General features: G+C 56.6%; 1 protein-coding gene across 1 annotated transcript; it reads right to left on the reverse strand.

Annotated features, from left to right (window-relative positions):
- Positions 1 to 3,343: 3,343 nt before the first annotated feature.
- DNMT3L (DNA methyltransferase 3 like) lies at positions 3,344 to 17,359 on the reverse strand. The gene is made up of 11 exons (XM_023630272.2): positions 17,254 to 17,359; positions 16,923 to 16,967; positions 16,187 to 16,266; positions 15,999 to 16,111; positions 15,017 to 15,188; positions 13,260 to 13,347; positions 11,951 to 12,039; positions 10,252 to 10,327; positions 9,435 to 9,574; positions 5,822 to 5,907; positions 3,344 to 3,816 (listed from the first exon to the last, which is right to left on the reverse strand). Exons 1-11 carry the CDS (start codon positions 17,357 to 17,359, stop codon positions 3,651 to 3,653), a joined length of 1,161 nt encoding a protein of 386 aa, XP_023486040.2. The 3' UTR covers positions 3,344 to 3,650.
- Between the last annotated feature and the right edge of the window lie 1,773 nt (positions 17,360 to 19,132).

Consider the following 19,132-nt stretch of genomic DNA (forward strand, 5'->3'; position numbering starts at 1 on the left):
CCTGGATTGCGCACCACCCCCAGAGGCTCCCACGAGGATCCTGACTCCGCCCGCTTGGATGGGGAGCAGGGAGGGATGGGCCCCACGTGCAATCTCTAGGTTTGCTGGGGGATGGAGAGCACCCTCCCCGACCCACCTCCCGGCCTAGGTTAAGTTCCCCTCATAGGGTGCCCTCTCATGTGGAGCGGGGAGGGGAAGGTGCCCAGTCCGTTGGGTCCGGAAGCGAAGCCCTTCATCTCAGTCCGGACACTGCCCCACCGCGAGATGTGGAGGGCAGGGGGCTAGAAGGGGCTAACACGGCAGAGCTGGCCGGCGCCCCAGACCCCAGAAGGCCAAGCGCAGCTGCCAGGCCCACCCAAGAGTGGTACTCTGTTGAGCAGGCAGGGAAGTGCCGCTGGGCTGGAAGGGGACATCTACGTGGGACTAGGGCCATGGAGGCAGGGGCACCCCCAGGAGGGGGACCAAGATCAGCCCCAGGAACCTCAGCCTGAGAAGTGTGTGCTAGGTTCAAATCCCAACTCTGCTTCTCAGGAGCTGTGTGACATTGGGCAAGTTACTCAACCCCTCTGTCCCATTTTTGAAGTAGGGGATATAACACCTTCCTCACAAAGTAGCCTAGTTAATATGTGGTTCTTGTGAGCTAATGAACACAGAGCCCTCATACCAACACTGGTGCGTGGGTTACAAACAGAGGATTTTAACACATGAGAAAAGAACGCCCCTCAGGAGGCTTCCTGCCTTTCAGGAAGGTCTTCCTTTCTTCCCCTTGACCATGACTGTTTCTCAGGTGGTCAGGGGGTGTGGAGAGAGAAGCTCGTCCAGAGGAATATCTAGGCGACCTTAGAACCAAGTAGGAATTGTATTCATGCTGGGGATTCGAAGCTCGGAGCAGACCTGGAAGCAAGGAGCGTGCACCTTGACGCTGGAGGCCCAGGCCTGCCCTCCGCTTCTCCCGCCAGTTGACTAGAGGTCCAGCACAGCCACATGCTGTGACATCGCAGGCGTCAGCTGCTGCTCGGAGCTTGACTTATCCCTCGTCCCGGGAAGCCCACCTTTTCTCTTAGGGGCCGTGTCAGTTGCCTCTGTGCTTAAAAACAGCAGAAATGGATTCTCCCGAAGCTCCAGAGGCTGGAAGTCTGAAATCAGTGAAAGGGGCCTTCCTGCTTCTGCCCCTGGGGGCCCAGGCATCCCTTAGCTTGCAGCTGCCCCTCCATCTCTGCCTCCAGGGTCACGGCCTTCTCCTCTGTATGAGGTCAAGTCCTCCTCTGCCTCCCCTGGTAAAGACCTCTGTGATCACATTTAGGGTCCACCTGAATGGTCCAGGACAACCTCCCATCTTGATTTCAGCATATCGGCTAAGTCCTTTTTTTCCCTATAAGGTGACATTCACAGGCCACTAGGATGGGGACATCTTTTGGGGGTCGTTATTCAGCCAACCACAGGGGGTCACAAACAAGGGCCCTGTGGGTGGGATTAAAATACTTAAAGGGAGAATCTCAAGGTGTTTGGGAGGGAATTAAAGATGTAAAGCTGTGGCCCCTGCTTGGGAGCAGTCTGATAGAAAGTGGACATGAGGTGGGGACACGCCCCCATGGTGTCGGTTACCTTGGCGGAAGCAGCCTGGAGTCAGCCCGCCAGGGCACAGCCGTCATGATGCCCTGACCTGTCAGTTGCCACCATGGGTGCACGTCTTTGTGGTCAGCTTGGATCCAGAGATCCAGAGCTTGGCCTCCCAGGAAGGTCTTAACGTGGGCTGGGATGCCCTCATCTCCACTTCCTCCGTGTTTTCCGGGGCTGCTATGATCTCAGTTTCATTACAGATCTTGCAACATCAGCCCCTGGGCATGAGATCTGTGATGTCAGAGCCCAGTATTGTTCTCCATTCCTGCCATGAGAGAAGGTTCCTGTGGATGCGATGAAGATGTCTGTATTAGTCAGGGCTCTCCAGAGAAACAGAACCAAGAGGATGTATATAAAGAGAGAGAAATTTATTTCAAGGAATTGGCTCAGGCAATTTTGGAGGCTGAATAAACCCAAAATCTGTGGGGTGGGCTGGCTGGCCGGAGGCCCAGGGGAGAGCTGTAACTGGAGTGCACAGCGGCCTGCTGCTGAATTCCTTCCTTCAGAGGAGGTCCACCACTGTCCTGTTCAGGCCTGCGTCCAAGACAGTGGCTTAGATGAGGCTGTCTCAGTCGATCGGGCTGCTGTAGCGAAATATGACACACCGGGCGGCTTATAGACAGAAATGTCTTTCTCACGGCTCTGGAGGCTGGAAGGGCGAGATCAGGGTGCAGCATGGGTGGCGTATGTCCTCTTCCTGGTTGCACACTTTTCCTGTGTCCTCACGTGGCAGAAGGGGTGAGGAAGCCCTGTGGGGCCCCCTTTCTAAGGGCGCTAATCCCCTTTTGGAGTCACCTCCCAAAGGCCCCACCTCCTAAAACCATCACCCTGGGGGTTCAGATTTCAACAGGTAAATTTGGAGGGGGACTCAGACGTTCAGACCACAGCGCCGGCCCACATTAGAGAGGGTGATCTGCTTACTCAGAGTCCACCATGTAAGTGTTAATCCCATCCAAAAAAACAGCTCCACAGAAACATCCAGAATAATGTTGGGACAAATATCTGGGCACTGTGGCCCAGCCATGTCGACACATAAAATTCACCATCACAACTTGTAATTCTACTTTAAGATTTTTTTTTAAAACTTCAAAAGCTTCAATGTGAACCCCACCTTTCCTCCACAAAGTGTTTTACATACTGCTTACAGCACCCGCGCTGGTCCCGGGGGGGCCCCAAGGCCCGGTGGTAGTGCCCAGGACGAGCTGAGTCTGTTTACGTAGTCTAGATCCCTTTTGGGGGTTTTCTGGCTAATCTGGAAAGAACCCTTTAGGATTCACTACATGTGATTTGAAGCCAGCTCAACTCGATGCTCTCCGTTGGGTTTATCCTCCTAGGAGCCCGGGGGGAGCAGAATCCTGCTTTCTGCAAGCAGGTCCCTCTGGGTTAAGAAGGACAAAAAGCCTGCACGGTTCGCAAGTGGGTCTGGTCTTGGTCTCTGTGCCATCTATTCAGTCCATTCTCCCCGCTTTCCAAGTTCGACAGTCTACGCTTCGACAAGGTCTGGGATGTTTCGTGTGGTATAATCAGGGCGAGTGGTTTTGACGATCACAGCAAATGGCAGTCGTGTGACAGCATCAGCTGCGTGTCCAAAGGGAGCACATGTAACAAGCACTTATAAGAACGTGACCTGCTCGTTGTCCTCCCGGGCACCCCCATGTCCCAGAGAGGAAAATAAAGACTGTGTTATACATAACACCACCAAAAAATGACCAGTAACTCATCATCATAAATATATTTTTAACTTCTCAAGTGGCACACACAAACTTTTCAGCAGCACACTGTGCTGTGTAACATCTGGATCTCGTCTCTGGTTAGACGTGGGGTATGTCCCCCCGTCCCGCAAAGGGCGTGGTGGGTCAGGGCCCTGGTCTCCAGACCCAAAAGGAAGATGGGTCTGTGGCAACCATGGAAAATCCACAGTCAAGCAGATAAAATAATAATTTAAAGAGGAAAAAAGAAACAATATAAGGAAAGTTATCTTTGTTCTAGGAAAAGTCTTTTTTTTTTTTTTTCAAGGTATAATGACTCATTTACAAAGAGGAAGTGAATTCTGTTGAAAAATACTTGAAATATTCTCTCAGGGGGAGAAAACAATTCTTCACCAGCTTGGCTGGCCCCCGGGCGGGGGGCTTTGCTCTCTGCCTGTCCTGAGCCCGCAGGAATGATTCCTCCTGGGAAAACAGGGCCGAGTGCCTGCTGTGGGGAGAGAAGGGGGCTCATTACTAACCGAGCACTCTTGGGCTCCCCAGGGTCCAGGGAGGACGGTGGGCGGGGAGGGGGCTCCCACGGGGAAGGCCAGCTCGTGCCAGTCTCGCTAGATTATCCCGAGGTCTCTGAGATAAGCACCCCCCATCCATCTCCCATTTGCCCATAGGTGGAATGACAAGCTTGTCCTGGGCAGCAGGGAACCAGATGGCCCCCATGCCTCCTGCCTCCTCCCTGGAGGAGCCAGTCCTGTGAGAGGCAGGCAGGGCAGTTGGGGGTAGAGAGGGTACCCCGGGACAGACCCTTGGCCCAGGTGGGTGGGTCCCACTTTCAGTGTGAAGAAACCATCACGGAGCAAACCCACGCAGAGGAAAGGGCGGGACTCTGCGGGCCAAGGCTGGCAAACCCCATTGCGCGTTGTTCTGAGGCATTCTGCTGTACCCAAGCCCCGACACGGCGCTAGGCCCGGCCCCAGGGTCCTGTGGCTGCCTGTGCGGAGGCCCTGCCTGTGGGACAGGTGGGTGGGGAGAACATGGCCCCAGCCTGCAATTTGATGTGACCCGTGGAGAGGAGGCTTCAAGGACGTGGCCCCCGGCACCTGCTTCTCCTGCTCCCTGGCACCTCCCTGGAGTCGGAGAACGTGTCTCAGCTTATAAATGAGGTGCCAGAACTGCAGGGCCCCCCTCCAGGAACTCTCCCGGTGAGTTCCCGGGCAGCTCGACCTTCCGAGGCTGACCGTGCCGTCGGGCGGCTGCTGGCGATGAATGACCCCTACTTTCAGCGAGTGTAGGTCCCCCTCCACACTGCTGAGACAACAGGAGCCCAGCCGGAAGGGAAAACGCCCTTGAGAAAAAGCGGCTTCCAGCTTCGCTTCTGGGAAGGAGGCGCCTGCCTGCCCACCCGCTCCCCGTGCACCTTCCTCAAGAGGGTGAAGCGGGGAGGAGGGGAATGAGGGGGTGGGGGGGGGAGGGGGGATGCACACAGAAGGCGGATGACTCTCAGGCTTCCGAAAAGGAAATGTTCTGGAAAGCTGCTGCAATTTAGCTCCACCTAAACCCAAACCCTGGCCTTGGCAGGTGCGGTGGGGGGCTCACGCCACGCTGCCAGCCAGGAGAAGGCTGGAGTTGGGAGGTGGATGGGAAGGACTTTCCAGAAACTCACTGTCAGGAGGGGGAGACATGACTTAGCTGTCCCAGAAGATGCCGTCAGCATCAGTTCAACACAAGGGCACATGCCAGAGGCTGTCGGGGGGCAGGGGCGGGAGGTGGCCATCTCCTCGAGGGCTCTGGGGGGACAGTGTTTGAATGAAGACAAGAGAGCGAGGGCAGCTGTCCCAGGAGCAGAAAGGCTGCCCGGAGGAGCGGGGTTGGCCGGACCAGGGGCTGTGGGGTGGAGGGGGGTGAGGCGGAGAGAATGTTCATGAGAATGAACAGTCACGAGGATGTTCCGGTGGCAGAGGAGGGGAATGCGTGAAGGCCCAAGGCATGGCGTGTTTGAGGGACCAAAAGTGCATCACGTGTGTGAGTAAGAGTGAGTGTTCATGGGCTTGTATGAGCATGCGAATGAGTGTGCCTGGGTGTGGGTGTGTGAAAGTGTGAGAGTGGGCGTGTGAGCAGATGTGTGACTGTCTGTTGTGTCTGGTGAGGCAGGTGCCCTGGGAGGGCCAGGGATGGGTAGCAGGGCCAGGGCGCATGTGGTCACGCAGCACACGTCTAGGAGTTTGTCCTGAGATGAGAACCTCAGATGGCATTGGTGCCAAAAGCTGGGAGCAGGTCCCCAAAGTGGAAGGGGGCATTCCAGACCTTGAGCGTGTCCAGAATTTTCCAGGTGGCCTGAAGGCCCACCGGACACAGCCCCCGACCTGGGCACAGAGGCTGCTCTAGGCGTGGCTGTCTAGAAAACTCCCCCTTCTCTCTGGCTTCTGTTTCTTTGGCAAACCTGACGCTGGGCCAGGGTCCCTCCAAACTCCCAAAGGACTAGAACACACAGGAAATACCTTTTCACGGCCGGGATGTTGCTCCACACGTGCACGGCGTTCCGGACAGCTCTGCCACAGACGTCCTGGATGGTCACCGGGTCAGTCTGAGACACGGAAATATCGGCTGTGGATTAGGTCGCCTGCACAATGACGTCTGCCCCCCACCGTGCCCGCAGGCCTCAGCCACTGTGGGAACCACATCTGGCCTCAGAATACGGTCAACAGCCTTTCAGACTGACAATGTCTCCCAGTTGGCATTGCTTACAAGTCACATCGTTTTTCTTATAAATCACCTTAGGAGGAAAAAAATCCAAGATATTACTTTTAGACTTGTAACTGGTAGATTTTGCGTTCCCAAAGGTCACGTGGCCCAGGGAGTCCCCAGCCACTCCAGCACAGAGGCGGAGTCCACAAGGATGAAGAAGGTCTTGGTCATTGAGCCAAGACGAGTCTTGTCAGGGAGGTAAGAGGCTTTGCTGGCAGAAGAGGAGTTTTCTAAAGTGCCAGTTTCACGGTGCCCATCAGGAGCCAAGCAGGCTGCCTGGAATCCTGGGGTCACAGTCTCCCTAGAAGGCTCTGGAAGGATGTGGGAGGAGCAGGAGGAAGGCGAGATGGACTCTCCCACATAGGGAGGGGAAGCTACAGGAGGGAGAGAGGCATGGAGGAGAAACTGAGGCAAGAGGCCACTTGGTCCCTGATACCCAACACAAGGTGGCCTTGACTCCACCTTCCTGGACTCGGGTGGCCAGCAGAATGGCCATGTGGACCATTCCCGAGCCCCACCTCCCTGGACACATAGCCTCCTCCTGTGTCCGGGCACCTCGCTGCAGGGAGAGGCTCACACAGGCTGTACTGTCAGCCGCCAGAGCCTGGAGAGACAGTACCTATATGTGGCAGGTCTCAATTCTTCCCTGCCAGCAGCAGGAGCAAGGTTCCACAGCAAGACAGGAGCAGTCACAGAAAATATGAGAAGTTCCCTTTTTTGCCTACTTCTGATTTGGGGTAAAGTTTGATCTATGAAACGTGTGCACAAAATGATCAGAAGTCAGCATTTCTGTTGTCCTCCGAGTGTGTGGATGACTGATGCCTACGTTTGCAAATCGAGCTTTTTGGTTGGACCCACAATAACTTATTCATAAATTTTTTTTTTTATAAATAGCGCAGCTTACAAACCTGGTCCTGGCTGCTATGTGACGACATGCTGGTATTTTTAAAATTCCAGATTTCTAAGAAGGAGAAATAACCCCAGACACGGAAGAAAGAAGAACCATGAGGCCACTTTGCTCAACTCTGTGAAAGTGATTTCCATAGCTATAAGTAAATGGATGACATGCTAGGAAAACATAACTTACCAAGTTAATCTCAGAAAAGATAGAAGGTCTTAAGACAGCCGTTTCCACAGAAGAGCTACTCCTCTTTTAAAACAACAGCAACAACCACCAATCCAGACAGTTTAACAGGAGAATTCTGTCAATTTTTCAATTATTTTTGTGAAGCCAGTTTAACACGGATATCTGAGCCCAACAAAGATCGCACAAAACAAAGAAACTACAGACCAGCCTCTCTCGTGCTTGTCAAAGCAAAAATCCTAGATGAAATGCTGTTCACCAGAATTCAGCAATACGTTAAAAGAGCCATTCACCACGACTAAGGGGTTTTTTCCAGGAATGCAAGGATGGTTCATTAATAGGAAATCTATTAGTGTATTATATCCTATTAATAGACCTAAAGAGGAAAATGATCTAATTATCTAAACAGACATCAGAAGCAACATTTGACAAAATCCAACAGTTATTCTTGATGAAATTGCTCAAAAAAGAAAAAAAAAGGAAATTGAGGGAAACTTCTGGAAACTTCCTTAACATAGTGAAATATATCAACCTCAACCTCCATGCCAGCCTCAGGGTCATAGGGAAATTCTGGAAACATTCCCATGAAGGTCAGAACAACACAGGCATGCCTTTCGCTACCAGGATTCAACATTGTCCAAGACGTTGCAGCACCATGAGGAACATGGTAAGGATGTCCCAGGTGTAAAATCAGAATGAAAGGACTGTCAGTATTTGCAGACGATCTGCTCAAACACACAGCAAGTCTAATTCAATCAAAAGAAAACTAGCATAGGGGCTGGCCCCGTGGCCGAGTGGTTAAGTTCGCGCGCTCCGCTGCAGGCGGCCCAGTGTTTCGTTGGTTCGAATCCTGGGCGAGGACATGGCACTGCTCATCAGACCATGCTGAGGCAGCGTCCCACATGCCACAACTAGAAGAACCCACAACGAAGAATACACAACTATGTACCGGGGGGCGTTGGGGAGAAAAAGGAAAAAAATAAAATCTTTAAAAAAAAAAAAAAAAAACCTAGCATAATCCAGAAAGTAGTCCCGTGAGACAGCAGGAGCAAAACCAATGTGTAGAAATCAAGAGTTTCGTGTACACAAATCAAAACCAGTTAGATGATAAAATGGAAGATCCCAATTGCCATCCGAGGGAAAACAAAGGTGGGACTTGGGAATGACCCTAACATGAATCGTACAAGAGAGCTCGGGACCCTCTGCTGCTGAGGCAGGAAAGGGCTCCTCGTCCATCCCCTGCTGGCAGGACTGTGGACCAGCCTGGGCCCTGCCCAGGGCAGGTGGGCAACACCTGGGCAAGTGACCCGTCATTTACCCTTTGATCTGGCAGTCTCACCACTGGAACCGATCCCACAGGTGGTCCCACACACGCTCCCTCATCGTAGTGTTGTTTGTAAGAGCAAAAGATCAGAAACAACCCTGGCATCCATCCCCAGGGAACAGGTCAAAGACGTTATTTTATGTCTGTACCAATGAAAACTGCACAAAATGAAAGAAACAAATTAAGAATGAGGAAGGTACTTTTGCAAAGGAAGGAGATTGTTAAGTGACAAAGAGGCAGCAGCAGGCGGCAGCGTAGGTAGATTTGCTCATATTTGTGTAAAGGAACCTGGGGGTAACGGAGACACTGAAGACTAGGGCGTGGGGACAGGTGGGGTCAGGCCGGCGAGGGGACTTTCTGCTGTAAGTTTCTAAACTTCGAAACGTGGGGGAGATGTCTCGAGAGGAGGGCACACCAGGCCCAGCCAGGGCTGTCCTGTGTGTGTGAGGGGAGCGGGGCGGGACCCGGGCCTGGTCAGCCTGGACGGACCCATTGCTGAGTCCAGAAGTGGCTGCTCAAATGATCAGGATTCAGACACACGGAGAGCGTGGTGTGAGCGTGTGAACGTGTGAGTGTGTGTGTGTGATTCTGTGTATGTGTGTGGTGTGTTAGTGACTCGTGTGTGATGTATGTACACGTGTGCATACGTGTTTGTGAGTGTGTGACTGTGTATTGTAGTGTGAGTGTGCACACCTGTGCATGTGTGCCTGCGAGTAGATGGGGGGGCGGGGCGGGGTAGGGAGAGAGGAGGCGGTATCCTGAAGATGTGAGAGGCACGGAAGGGACGGCCTCCAGGCCGCTAGGCAGGCCACAGTCTCTGCCTTACAGCCCTGTGAGCTCTGAAAGCCCAGGCCTCAGCGGCGGGATCCAAGCTGTGCCACCCCTGAAGACGCCCAAGCATCCCTCGGGGAGGCCCCGGCCTGGCCAGCACCCCCGGAACGGCAGCCCCTGCACGCACCTCCAGGAAGCGAGTGGCTACAGCCCGGTCATCCTCGGTCAGCACCAGGTTGTCCACAAACATCCAGAAGAAGGCCTGCGGGCTGCCCGGCCTGGGCCTCGCGTACTGAAGCACACGGTGGAACTGGAACAGGTACCACCCTGGGGAGGGCATCTGGGTGGGTCTGGGCTCTGCCAGGCACACGGACACGGGGCCCGAGGGCAGGGCTGAGGGGCACTGGTGGAGGCAGGGGGACCACGGAAGGCTTGGCTCCGGAGTGGCTGGCCCGGACCCCAGGCATCCGCCTGCTCCCCAGGGTGCTTCTGCTCCTGCCAACAGCAAATGGGTCTCAAGGGCACAGGGCTGACGTCACCCCAAGCACAGACCCCAGCCTCACCCAGTGCGCCCTGGTGTCAAGAAGGGACAGAAGCAATTAAAACAATGCAAGTTCGAGAGAAGCCAGCTGGCAAAGAGCACATGCCACTTTCTTCCGTAAATAATTCCATTCCAAGGAAACAGACGTGCTCCGGAGACACCAAGCACATGTCAGAGGCTGCCGGGGGCGCGTGGGGAGGATCAGAGGGCGCGAGGCAGCCTCCGGGGAGGGTGGAAACACTCACTTTCTCCATTGCTTCCCGGGGGATATGCATGTCCCAACCCACCAAGTACACACGCTGAATGCGGACAATTTATGTGAGTCAGCTGTACATCAATGAAGCTATTTTTAAAAATGCAGATAATTTGCTCTTTCTGCCCTCCCTGAGGAGGGCTAGGGTGGCAATGAAGAGGGTGGGAGGGACACAAGGGCCAGGGGTTTGAGCAGACCGAGGTCTCTTACCGGGAGGATGGTCACAGGCGTGGCCGAGGGGCGGCGTGGAGCCGTACACGAGGTCGAACGGGCCCCATTCTTCCACCTGCAGGGCCAGGGGCACCGGAGGCTCATGAGGGCTGGGCGGTCACAAAAGGGCCAAAGGCACCTCGTGCGTCTGACCGCAAGATTCACGACAAAGCTGACCCGCTCTGCCCCGCAGAGTCCCGGGCGCAGGGGAGGCAGTGAAGCCCAATGGATTGGACCTGACACTGTGGTTTCTTGGTCACCACCAGCCCCGGGGACGCACAGAGCCTGGCTCTGGTCATCTGAGGAGCAGCCGGCCCTCACAGAGCACTGGGGATCAGAGGATTCCTCTGCGCCAGGTGGTGCCCTTAGAGGAGGGTTGACACACCGGCCCCAGAGGGTCCTCACGGATTTTGTGTGTTGCTGGAAAATAAAAGAAGTGCCCTGACATGACCGTGGCAGCTGGAAGTTAACAGCTTGGCCACATTCTTCCCCATCGAGCCCCAACGGCACCCACACAGCAGCTCCATCAGACGGTCACCCCTGGACGTCCAGGGAGATCCCCTCTGCGTCCGATATGTTCCTGCAGCCCAGCCACATGTGTGGGACTCATGTCACCATCGTGTGCCTCGAACATCCCACCCTGTGAGGGAGGACTCCCGCCCCGAGGGCCTGGGGCGGGCGTGCGGGCTCCAGCAATGCTCCATTGTGGGGCGTCTGAAGGGGTCGGGGGTGAGACATGGCGTCTCGGGGGAGGCCCATGGTGATGAAGTTCAAGGGGTGTGGGGTTCGAGGCCGTGTGAGGGGCACCCTCCCCCACAAGGAGACCTATCCTGGGCCTCAGGGTAGGGGAACCCCCCCGGATGGAGCTGGATGACCACCAGAGAGGAGGGGTAGTTCCTCAGACATGGGCTCCCTGGCCAGACCGGGAGCAGAGCTGTGAGGCCCTGGCCAGTAGGAGGGGTTGGGGGTGACAGAGCGGACCCCCATGTTGGCCTTTTCCTTGTTGCTGCCCCTTCAACGGCCAGCCCTCCAAGCCCCCCAGCCCCTCTGCCCGTCGTTGTCGGGCCCCCAGGACGATGGGCTTGAATCCTTTCTCTGCTAGTGCGAGAGGCTGTGTGCCAGTGCTGGCGGGAGAGACCAGGGTACCCTGCCCGGCGGCCCCCAGGAGAAGGCTTCCCGGCCCTCTTCCATGGCCAAGCTGGTGCTGGTGAGTCATTTTTAGGCACTTCCTCCAAGGTCACTGTCCAGGGCAGCAGGAAGCAGCCTCCGAGGGAGCCAGAACATTCTGTCGCAGTGTCCAGAGGATGTTTCATCAGCGGATGTTTAGTTCAAGACTCAGCGCTTTTCCTTGAGAGGACTGTGGGGGCTGACCCCTTCCTGGGCAGCACCATCCACACGTGGTGGGACTGCCCCTTGGACTTCAACATGTCGGCCAGGGGATTTGGCCTCTCACTCTGCTCTGGGCTGTGGGCAGCATGGGGGCCATGAAAATGCCCCTGTCACCTCTCCCACTGCGGGGTGACTACCAGCAACTGTGCCAGCAGGTGCTAATTGCCACGAGACCCCCACATCGGCCCTGGCTTGGGACAGAGCTGTGTGGCGTCAGCTGCCCCTCCTCAGCCTCCTCCCACAGCCCACGGCGTCCCCTGATGGGTCTCTGCTCTTACCGCGGCGTCTGGAGCACACGAGCTGTACTTACGTCCCTCCTCACCGTATTGGTGACATCGTCCAAATGTTTCAGTCGGCCCGGGTCAGAGCCGTTTTCCAGAAAGCCCAAAGTCGTCAGCTCTGGATGGGCAGAAGCAAGGACACAGAAGGGCTAGCGTTGACTTTGACCCCATACGGAATCACAAGGCCAACGACTGATCATAAAGCTCTCCCGTCTCCCAAGAGCAAACTTTATCTTCCTAACGACACGCCCGGACCAACGATGAGGACATGTGTTGCATCATAAGCAAACTGCACTGAGAAGCGATTTTACAAAGTCAAGACACTGGTTGCAAAACCAGGCCTTCCTGGGCTGCGGCAGCGTGCTCCGGTTGAGGAAATCTGCCTGGTGGTGGAGTTCACGCTGATGTCACCCGGCCAGGCTGTGTGACACGGGTGTGGGCTGCAGAAGCCCTGCACTGGCCTCAGAGACTCTGCAGCCTGGGGACAGGAAGAGGAGCCCAGAGAGGACCTTACAAGGCGGAGGACGGGATGCACCTTCTGGGCAGGCAGGTGAAGGCTGGGCGGCCGCAGGCAGTGACTCCTGGGTCCCTTCAGCACCCCCGGCAGCAACTTGGCAAGCCCCACACACTCTGTGGGTGTCTCAGGCCCCACGTCTGTGACATGGGCTCCTGTGAGGCCACTGCGACACCACAGCGAGCATGCTGCACAGTGCCGGAAGCGGGGTGGATCCCCAGAGTCCATTTGGCCAGAGACTAAGGAGCGTTCTCATGGATTCTTCTTGCGGCTGCTGGGCCCAGAAGAATCCACAGGATTTCCAAAGGCGCCCACAGCTGGGAGTGAGCGCAGGGTCCAGAAGGGGCGGGACACTCAGGCAAGGCTGGAATGCAGCGCTTGGCCGGCCTGGGTGAGCCAAGATTTGGGAGGAGAAGGAGGGCTCAGGGCCACCCTGCAAGGCAGTCAGGCATGTGGAGGTATCTGAACTGGACTTTGGCTTTTGGTGGCCGTGCACAAGGCCTGGTCTGGTCTGCCGTCCTAGGCAGAGACCTGGCCTGGTGGCCTCATCAACCACATTTCACACCCGCCATCCTGCTTCCTTCTCACATTTTCCCCCAAGGCCCCTCTTCTGCAGGAGGGCGGCCCAGCGCAACTGCACCCACCCCCTGCCTCCCGAAAGTGACAGGCATGTCGTTCTCGGCCCTCAGCCCCAGACGCTCAGCGAGCGAGATAGTGAGGACATTCTGCCCCACTGCCCACACACACACATCGGATCCTCTGTGGGTCTGGCTCTGGGCAGGCTCACCCTCCAGTGTGAGTCCTCTGGACATCACTGCACTCACCTTTCTTGATGTCACCAAAAAGGGACAGCACCCGCACTGGCTCTCTCTTCCACACAGGCACAGTTTTATACATCTCAAGGGGACTCTCCTATTAAAGAAAAGAAAGGATATTCTGACAACTACGTGGTTACAGAGCCCGTCAGTCACAGGGAACCTTCCTTCTGGCCCAGCGGAGGCGTTTCTCCTGGATGAACCAGGACACACCTGAGACACACCTGCCAGGATCAGCTGCCCCACCCTGACCACGCTACCCCTCCCCTCGGGGCCCCACGAAGACTCCGTCCGCCCCCCAGGCTGAGGTCTCCCACCTGACCACCCCCCTCCCCCCAACGCAGCAGAGGAGAGGCAGGTGCGGGACTGAAGGGAGATCTGGATCCCAGAGGAGACACTTGCTTTGTATTTCTTGGCTAGAGTCTCAATCTGGGGGACCCGGAATACGCACAGCAGTGGGATTCACCCTGTTCCTCTCCTTCCCCACCGGGGGCTCCGAAGGTGGGCCCCATGCTTCCGGCCCCCCCAAAAGCTGCCAGCGTGAGGGCTTTCCCAGGCTGAGGACTGAGACCTGCTGGGCCAAGAGCCAGCTAGTACGCCAGCACCCCAAGTTCAGCCACCAAGGAGGCACGCTGAGGACAAAGGTCGTGGGGAGGCCGGTGGATAATACCTGTCTCGTCTTCTAGGACAGAGGCTCAGTTGATTCATTTGTCAAACAAGCACCCCCAGAGCCTCCTCTCCCCCCAGGAGGTTGCACTTCGGGGGTCTCTGGCCACTGGCAAGCAGGGCGTGGGGTCTCCGACTGCAGGGGTCCAGGCCTGAGCAGGGGTCTGCCTGCACGGGGGCTCTAGCAGATGCGACAGCACCCAGCATAGGCAGTGAGTGAGCGAGCCGTGAGCCTGGGGCAGGCAGGCAGTCCTGGGCTGCCTGGAGGAGGTGAGTGGGAGAGGAGGGCGGGGCCGGTCCCAGCACGGGCGCAGCTCTGACAGACACTGGGATGTGTGTCCTTGTTCTCTATCTGCTGTGCTCCAGCACCGGGCTGGCATTAAGGACATTTCTGAGTCTCAACTCTGTTTTCTTTCTGAGTGAAAATCCTCCTGCAACTTGCCAGCATGGCGTCTTTCTACACTGAGACAGAAAGGCTTCTGCCACTCAATGTGTCTGAAAGAAGGCTCTAGAAGGTGTTCACAGGCCTCGTTTTCCAAAGAACACCATAAAGCCTCATCCTTTGTCACGGAGGTCTGTGTTTCAGGCTGCCCTTATCCAGGATGAGCTCATCTTGAGATCCTGAGATCGGCAAAGATCCGATTTCCAAAAGATGTCACGGTCCCAGGTAGCAGGGGTTAGGACTTGGCCGTGTCCTTCGGGGGACACAGTTCAACCCACTTCGATGAGGCCACAGCTCCTGCCTAGCCCGTGGCTCCTGGACCCTCGAGAGGTCCCGTGTCTGTGCCCCGGCCCAGTGTCTGCTCCCATTTGCTGGACTTAGAAGCCCACCTCGGCTGAGCCCCTCTCCCACCCACCACAGATGCCTCATTCCCAGGCTTGGAAGAAACAAAACCGCCATGCTAAAGGGATTCTTAAAAAATAGACTGCCTCGTGGAGCCTGCTATCAAAGAGGAAAACGAGAAAAGCCCGTTCGCTTAAAAGCCTCTGACTTCACCACCTACCAGAGCAGATGGGCACTTTGCAACTAGTAACCAGAGAAAACCAACCAAGTGAGGGCCGCTGCGCATCCTTCTGCCCCAAGCTGAGCGGCTTCTTACCGCCTCCTGGTCGTAGAAGGCCTTCAGCCAGCCCCGCCACTTCCTCCTCCTCTGCAGCAGCCCACTGCGTGGGAAAGGCAGGCACAGGAAGCACACCCAGTTACTCATGGCTTGAACTTTCTCTGAGGTCCTGGGGCTGACCAAGGTGTCAACACACTCGAAACAGTAGCAGCTAGAGTCAAACAGAAAACCACAGGGACTGACATGACATTCCCTCAGGCGTCAGGTGAAATCTTAGTTGGTATGTCGGTCTGCGGGCAGAGGAGAGCCTGGTCCTTGCTTTGGAGCCATCGATCGAAGCACGTTCCGGCTCAAGGCAAAGACAAGGGTGGCCCTGTGGTCTCTGCAGCCCATGCAAGGCGAGGCTGTGGCCCCGGGGAATGGGGACCGGTCCCTCTTAGGCACCTAGAGCCACAGGAACAGAGTGGTCTGCAGAAAACAGCAGGGGATTTAAGGACAATGACAGATTTCAAAGCAGCCCCCAAATGTCGGAGCCTGCAGAAACCCATCAGTTCTCCCAGCAAACCAAGTGAAGGAGCTCCAGCTGACAGAGGGGGGAGAATTGGGGTGGGAGGAGGAGCTGTAAATAGAAGGACAGTCCAGAAGGGCAGAGGGAGGGGACTACAGATGGAGCTCACGTTGGCATGTAACAGGGAACCAACACGCCCCTGCCTGTCCCCTGCTGTGACCAGCAGGGCACCCAGGGATGTGGGGTTTCCGTCCCTGCCCTACGTAACCATAGAGGGAACAGCCATGTCTTGGTGATAATAATAATGAAAGAAAAATTGGAAATGCAAGTCTTTTGTCACCAAATGGAGAATTTGAGTTGGAAACGGAAAGCTTTGGAGAAATTTATCTTTTTGTGGGGAAATCCCTCCACACTCAGGATGCGTGGCTGAGAATCATGGGAGTTTCCTAGGCTCGTGGGCAGTGACTCCTCAGACTCTCACCCCCGACCCCCACCCCGGGCCCCTCGCCTCACCGGGTGCAGTCTGGGTTTTCGCAGATGAGCAGCGTCTCTCCGGAGCAGCAGATGGAGCAGTAGGACTGGTTCCCGTCGTCGTCATACAAGAAGAGGCAGCTGAGGAACTTGTCCTTGGGGAGGGCAGAGGCGGGCTGGCACCTCCTCTGCTCCAGCCTCGGGGAGCCACCCCGCACCTCCCTGCTTACCTTGCAGGCAGCGCACATCCCTCCCTCAAACAGAGGGTGCTGTGTGTGCACCTGGAAACTTCCACAGCAGATGCACATGTCTAAGGGGACATCCAAGGTGCAATGTGTGTCAGGATGCCATCAAACAGAGTGACAGACTTAGGAATAAATTTAACAAAAGTAGCGCAAGACCCGTACATGGAAAACTGCAAAACATCGTTGAAAGAAATTAAAGACGATCTAAACAAATGGAAAGGTATCCCATGTTCATGGATCAGGACATCGAATGGTGTTGAAATGGCGCACCTGCCAGAGTGGTCTACAGATCCCTTTCAAAATGCAAGCCGGCTTTTGTTTGCAGAAATTGACAAACTGATCCTAAAATGCATATGGAAACGCAAGGGATCCCCAAGAGGCAAATCCATCAAGAAAGAAAGTGGACTCGTAGGTTGCCTAGTGTTGAAGGGGATGGGGAGTGACGGTAATGGGTATGGGATTTCTTTCTGGAGTGATGGAAGTGTCCTAAAATCAGGCTGTGGTGTTGGGTGCACTCTGTGAATACACTGAAGACACGGAAATGGACACTTTAGATGGAGCCTCAGGAGCCTTGGGGCTGGGGGACAGAGACGAGCAGGGCCTCCAGCCCCATCCACTGCCTTCTGCGGGGATGGACGACAGTGTGAGGCTGCAGCAAGCCTTTCCCGAGCTGGCTGACCTTCCGCTTCACCTAAGCAGAGGCCAGTATGCAAGCACTCACCTTCTATGTCTCGCTGGTTAACCTTGACTTCATACGCAATAAGATCTGGAAAAGAAAATAAGTGGCTTCCTCTGCCTACCTCTAATTTAAACATGGCCAGGAAGTGAGCACCCTAGGTTGACCTTCTGAAGTCACGGGAGCTAGAGCACCCCTGCCACCCCTTCCCTTCCACCTTTGCTGACATGTTAAATATGGAGCTTGAGGGGAAGCCTCAGGGTGGGGCCCTCCCACCCCTGCCGGAGCATCGGAATGAAGTCTGGAACCCTAGCCACTGCCCAGGCCTGGAGTTGACATCCTAAGTGATGGGGCCAATACTTGAAGGAGCCCCCACCTCGGGAGGGCCCCGGTGAAGGCGGGGACGACAGCTCGCTGGAGTCCACCAGGATGATGTCCATGCTGGGCTCTTCCTCCAGGTCCAGAACTGGGGCAGCCGCCATGGGACGCCCCACTAGGAGACAGGACACACATGAGCAGGCAGGAAATCACTGGTCAGCCTGTGCCCAGGATCCCCTGGTCCCCAGCATGAGGGACGAGCAGACCACCCACCTCCCACGGTGACACTCACCCCTCCCAACCCAGATTGAGGGGCAGGAAGATGGGTGGTGAGTGCCAACCTTGAGATGGGGCTTGGTGTGTCCCCTGAGACCTGTCCCTCCTTGCTCAGGGCCCCTGCCACCTTGTTGGCTCAGGTGGGCTACTCCCCACAAATGGGAGGGCAGGGGGCCTCAGAGGGGTGGAGGGGCCAATGCCCACCGATGCACCTGCCTCCATCTGTGTCCATGCCCATGCTCCCTCCTCCCGCAGTGTCCCCAGACCCCAGCCTGTGGTCTCTCCCTATTGACCACACCCTCAAAGGCAGGAGCCTGGGGAGGAGGAAAAAGGGCCTCACCGATTTCAGAGGATGGCTGCCACCGCTCCTCATCCAACTGCCCGGCTACGTCAGGGTCCCAGCTGTCCAGGGTCTCCAGGCTCAGGGTCCCTGGGGAGGAGAGGGCCATGGAACCAGGGGAAGGGGCCTTCCAGAAACCTGAAGGACTGGGGGCCCAGGGGAGTGGGCCGCTCAGGAACACTGGGTGGGGGGCACGCAGGGTCCCCGCCTGACGTGACGTGCGGGGGCGGGGAGGGGGGGCGGGACGAGGGGCCAGGGAAGCCCTTCCTGTGAGGGGGGTGTTGGGTGGGAGGGTGAGGAGCTCCTAGGGGGTCATGCTGGGTGGGGGGGTTACGCTGGGACGGGCATTAGGGAGTCCAGGGAGGGGGGAGGAGGGGAAAAGAGCCCTCCCCCCTCCCTGGGGGTGGTTAAGAGCTCAGTGCGGGAGGAGGCTTGGGGGGCGGGGCCAGGGGGCTCAGGGAAGGGGCTCTGAGGGAGGGGTGCGATTGGGGTGGGGCTCAGGGCAGGGTGAGGAGCTAGGGAATTTAGTGGGGGGATGAAGGGGTGGGGTGGGGGCGGGGCACTCAGGGCTGGGAAGGAGGCGGGGCTCGGGGAGGAGGGGACAAGAGGGACGGGGAGGGGGAGGGAGTTCCATGGGGGCTTCAGGAGCTGGGGGTTGGCGTCCAGGGTGGGGGTGGAGGTGAGGGGTGAGGAGAAAGGAGCGAGGGGGCTTTTACTGAGGTGGCACGGCCAGGGGTGCTCAGTGGGGCGGTACAAGGAGGGGTGGGGAGGGGGGCGCTCAGCTGGGGCCTGGCAGGGGTTCTAACCACTGGATAGGGGCTGTACCACAGAACAAAGTGCTGGGCAGAAGGGAGGGGAAGACCCTGTGGGGCATAACCCCCTCCGGGCCTGGGTGTGGGCTGGGTCTGGGGACTGCCCTGTCAAAGTGCAAGATGAGGTGGGGGGACCCTTGCAGTGAGAAACCAGGAGATGCCTTCTGCCCTGTGATCAAGGTCGAAATCGACAGTGATGTCCTGTTGACAGGATCGCCCTGGCTACAAGGTGGCAGAAGGGCACTTCACCTCTGTGTCTTCCTCCCCCAAACCCACAACCTCTACCCATGAGAAAAGCACCAGAAGATTCCAGTAGGGGACACCCTACAGAATACCTGCCAGTACTCGAGAGAACCGTCAAGGTCATCAAAAGCACAGAAAGTCTGAAAAGCTGTCACAGCCAGGAGGAGCCTAAGGAGACCTGACGGCTGAATGTCACGTGGCGTCCTGGGACAGGAAGAGGACGTTAGGGGAATACGGAGGAAAGCTGAGCACACTGCGGCTTATTG

This window comes from Equus caballus, chromosome 26 (genome assembly GCF_041296265.1).
Source record: "Equus caballus isolate H_3958 breed thoroughbred chromosome 26, TB-T2T, whole genome shotgun sequence".
NCBI lineage: Eukaryota > Metazoa > Chordata > Mammalia > Perissodactyla > Equidae > Equus > Equus caballus.

Excerpts from the sequence above, each read along its gene's own strand:
- DNMT3L (XM_023630272.2), bottom strand. The coding sequence starts at position 17,359 with ATGGCGGCTGCCCCAGTTCTGGACCTGGAGGAAGAGCCCAGCATGGAC. Across the intron at positions 16,968-17,253 it reads TTCACCGGGGCCCTCCCGAG|ATCTTATTGCGTATGAAGTC; the intron begins GTGGGGGCTCCT and ends TTTCTTTTCCAG. Across the intron at positions 15,189-15,998 it reads GAAAACCCAGACTGCACCCG|CTGCTACTGTTTCGAGTGTG; the intron begins GTGAGGCGAGGG and ends GTTTGACTCTAG.